Raw genomic sequence first — 3745 nt, forward strand, 5'->3', positions numbered from 1 at the left:
TGGTCTCAGCTACTGGGGAGACTGAGGTGGGAGGATGGCTTGAGCCTGGGAAGTCAAGGCTGCAGTGAGCCAAGATTTTGCCACTACACTCCAGCCTGGATGACAGAGCAAGACCCTGTCTCAGAAAAAACGAGTGGATAGAGGGTTTGCCATATGACTGAGAGATGGAAGGGGATTCCCTGGAAGGAGACCGCCCAGGAAACCCTCAGCACAGGAAGGAGCTGGGAACGGTAGGGAAGACAACTGCAGTCTGCCAGAGGCAGCAATGGGGGTGACATACGATGAGACTGGTGCTCTTAGCAAAAGGACATAGGTGAGGAGCTTAGATTTGCTCCCAAGGGCAATAAGGAGACATAGGAGAATTTTATTTTATTTTATTATTATTTTTTGGGAGATGGAGTCTTGCTCTGTTGCCCAGGCTGGAATACAGTGGCACAATCCTGGCTCACTGCAACCTCCGCCTCCCAGGTTTAAGTGATTCTTCTGCCTTAGCCTCCCAGGGAGCTGGGATTACAGGTGTGCGGCACCACGCCAGGCTAATTTTTGTATTTTTAGTAGAGACGGGGGTTTCACCATGTTGACCAGGCTGGTCTCGAACCCCTGACCTCAAGTGATCCATCTGCCTTGGCCTCCCAAAGTGGTGGGATTACAGGCGTGAATCACTGCACCCGGTGAGTTCTGGGTCTCACAAGGCTGAAGTTCTTCCAACCTCCCACAGGTTGAGCAGAATTCCTTGTAGTTGTTTGACTGAGGTCTCTGTTTTCTAGTTAGCAGTAGCCACTCACTCTCAGGTCTTTGCCATGATAAGACAGTTTGCTTCCTCAAGGTTCTCAGGGGAATCTCCTTTGCTTTGGTTCTTTCTGATGTCTTGATCCTTTCCTAAGAGATCACCTGATTAGGTCAGGTCCACCTGGGATAATTTCTTTTTAATTAAGTCAACTGATTAGGGACCTTAATTATATTTACAAAATCCCCATACCTTGCCATATAATGTCACATAATCATGGGAACAGCATCACCTCCTAGTGGCAGGTCTTGTCCACACTCAAGGGAAGGAGATTCTCTCAGGGCTGTACACCAGGGGGTGGGAATCTTGGAGATTATTTTAAAATTCTGCCGATCACAGTTGGAAGTGAGGACCGAGGACCTTCTCAAGGGAAGGGATTAGCAAACCTACCTCTAAGTCTGCAGGCTTTAGGTCTCTGGGTCAAGCCCAGCAGAGGCCTTGGCTGATGTAAAATGAATATATGAGCAAATGTAGAAATGAGATCTTATAAAAGTTCACAACTTGCTTCTTCTGTGACACTCCTTCTGAAGGGGCCTTCCATGAAGTGAAGGAATGATCAGTGGGTTCAATACTCCCATCTTTTTTATTTTTTTTTGAGACAGAGTTTCACTCTTGTTGCCCAGGCTGGAGTGCAGTGGTATGATCTCGGCTCACTGCAACCTCTGCCTCCTAGGTTCAAGCGATTCTCCTGCCTCAGCCTCCCGCATAGCTGGGATTACAGGCATGTACCACCGTGCCCAGCTAATTTTTACATTTTTAGTAGAGACAGGGTTTCACCATGTTGGCCAGCCTGGTCTCAAACTCGTGACTTTAGGTGATCTGCCCACCTCGGCCTCCCAAAATGCTGGGATTACAAGCATGAGCCACTGCACCCAGCAATACTCCCATCTTTCAAAATGAAGTCAAGAGATACTATCTCATTCCTTAAACTCATTCCACAAGTTCACTGCTAGGTATGTGCCCAAGAGATATGAAAACATATGTCCACACAAAAATGTGCACACAAATGTGCACAGTAGCATTATTCATAGTAGCCAAAATGTGGAAAAAACTCAAATGTACATTCACGAATGGATTAATAAAATGTGGTATCTCCCTCTATACCATGGAATATTATTCTGCCATAAAATGGAATGAAGTACTGACTCATGCTACAACATGGATGAACCTTGAAGACATTACTTACTTAGCCTGAAAGCAGCCAGACACAAAGAACCATACGTTGTATGATTCAGTTTTTATGAAATGTCTAGAATAGGAAAATCTATACAGACAGAAAGTACATTAGTGATTGCCTAGAGCTGGGGTGTGGGTGCTTAGATTGGGGACGAAGGCTAAGGAGTACGTAGTATCTCCTTGGACTAATGAAAATGTTCTAAAAGTGATCTGAAGTTGATGATTGCACAGCTCTGTACAACTAAAAGTCGTTGAATTGTACACTTTAAGTGGGTGAATTGCATGATATGTGAATTCGATCTCAATAAAGCTGTGAAAAAAAGAGATATACTCTTTAGTTGTTGAAATAAATCATGATGTAATCATGCATGACTTAGTGTCACAAAATTACCAATAGAAGAATTAACACTTGGCCGGGCGCGGTGGCTCACGCCTGTAATCCCAGCACTTTGGGAGGCCGAGGCGGGCAGATCACAAGGTCAGGAGATCGAGACCACCCTAGCTAACACGGTAAAACCCCATCTTTACTAAAAATACAAAAAAAATTAGCCAGGCGTGGTGGCGGGTGCCTGTAGTCCCAGTTACTCAGGAGGCTGAGGCAGGAGAATGGAGTGGACCCGGGAGGCGGAGCTTGCAGTGAGCCAAGATGGTGCCACTGTGCTCCAGCCTGGGCGACACAGCGAGACTCCATCTCAAAAAAAAAAGAAGAAGAAGAAGAACTAACACTTGAGGAAGAAGGGAAGGAAAAGTGAGGGCTGCATGAATTAATTTGTTATCTATTAGAGAAAAAAAATCTATACATAATGTATAATTTTGATACATCCAAAAGAAAATCATTATTTAGGGATGTCAAGGCAAGTAAGATAAGATATAGCTAAGAGTGTTAATAGATGACTGGGCACGGTGGCTCATGCCTCTAATCCCAAGACTTTGGGAGGCCGAGGCTGGCGGATCACGAGGTCAGGAGTTCAAGACCATCCTGGCCAACATGGTAAAACCCCATCTCTACTGAAAATGTAAAAATTAGCTGGGCATGTTGCTGTGTGCCTGTAATCCCAGCTACTCAGTAGGCTGAGGCGCAAGAATTGCTTGAACCTGGGAGGCAGAGGTTGCAGTGAGCCGAGATTGCACCATTGCACTCCAGCCTGGTGACAGAGTGAGACTCCGTCTCAAAAAACAAAAACAAAAACAAGAATGTTAATAGACTTTTCCAATAAGGAACAGGATTTGAGGTGGAATAGGCTACATTATTTTTATTATAATCCGTTGTGTACCGTTTGATTTTTTTCTTTTTTCTTTTTTAAACCATGAGCCTATATTGATTTGACTAGGAAATATATTTTCATTTAAAATAAAATAAAGAAGTTCCCCCCAGTTGCTAATTCATATAATTTAATAGTTCTCAACCAGGGGAGATTTTGTTCCCCAAGGGACATTGAGCAATGTTTGGAGACATTTTTGGTTGTCCCCAAATGCTATTTTTAGGGTGCTATTTGGAGGTGCTATTGGCATCTAGTGGATAGAGGCGAGGAGTACTGCTCAACATTCCACAATGCACAGGACAGCCTCCACCACACAAAATTATCCATCTCAAATGTTGAGAATGTTGAGGTTGGGAAACCCTGGCTTTAAAAAATTATCTTCATAGTCGTTCTCACCAGTGCAGTTATATCAGCACAGCTCTGGAATTTGATGTCCTGACCAGTTTCGTCCAATACAACTGACCTCTCAACCTCAGTTTTCACATTTTTTTTTTTTTTTTTTTTTTTTTTTTTTTTTTTT

The 3745-nt window shown here is 43.8% G+C and overlaps 1 protein-coding gene across 1 annotated transcript in view; it reads left to right on the plus strand.

The window, feature by feature from the left end:
- The first annotated feature begins 281 nt into the window (after nt 1-281).
- CACNG8 (calcium voltage-gated channel auxiliary subunit gamma 8) overlaps nt 282-3745 on the plus strand; it is a 38062-nt gene continuing 34598 nt past the window's right edge. The window contains exon 1 of the mRNA XM_017871777.1: nt 282-313. Within this exon, the coding sequence (XP_017727266.1) occupies nt 282-313 (32 nt within the window). The remainder of the gene's footprint in view (nt 314-3745) is intronic.

This window comes from Rhinopithecus bieti, unplaced genomic scaffold (assembly GCF_001698545.2).
Source record: "Rhinopithecus bieti isolate Rb0 unplaced genomic scaffold, ASM169854v2 scaffold_6949, whole genome shotgun sequence".
In the NCBI taxonomy this organism is placed as follows: Eukaryota; Metazoa; Chordata; class Mammalia; order Primates; family Cercopithecidae; genus Rhinopithecus; species Rhinopithecus bieti.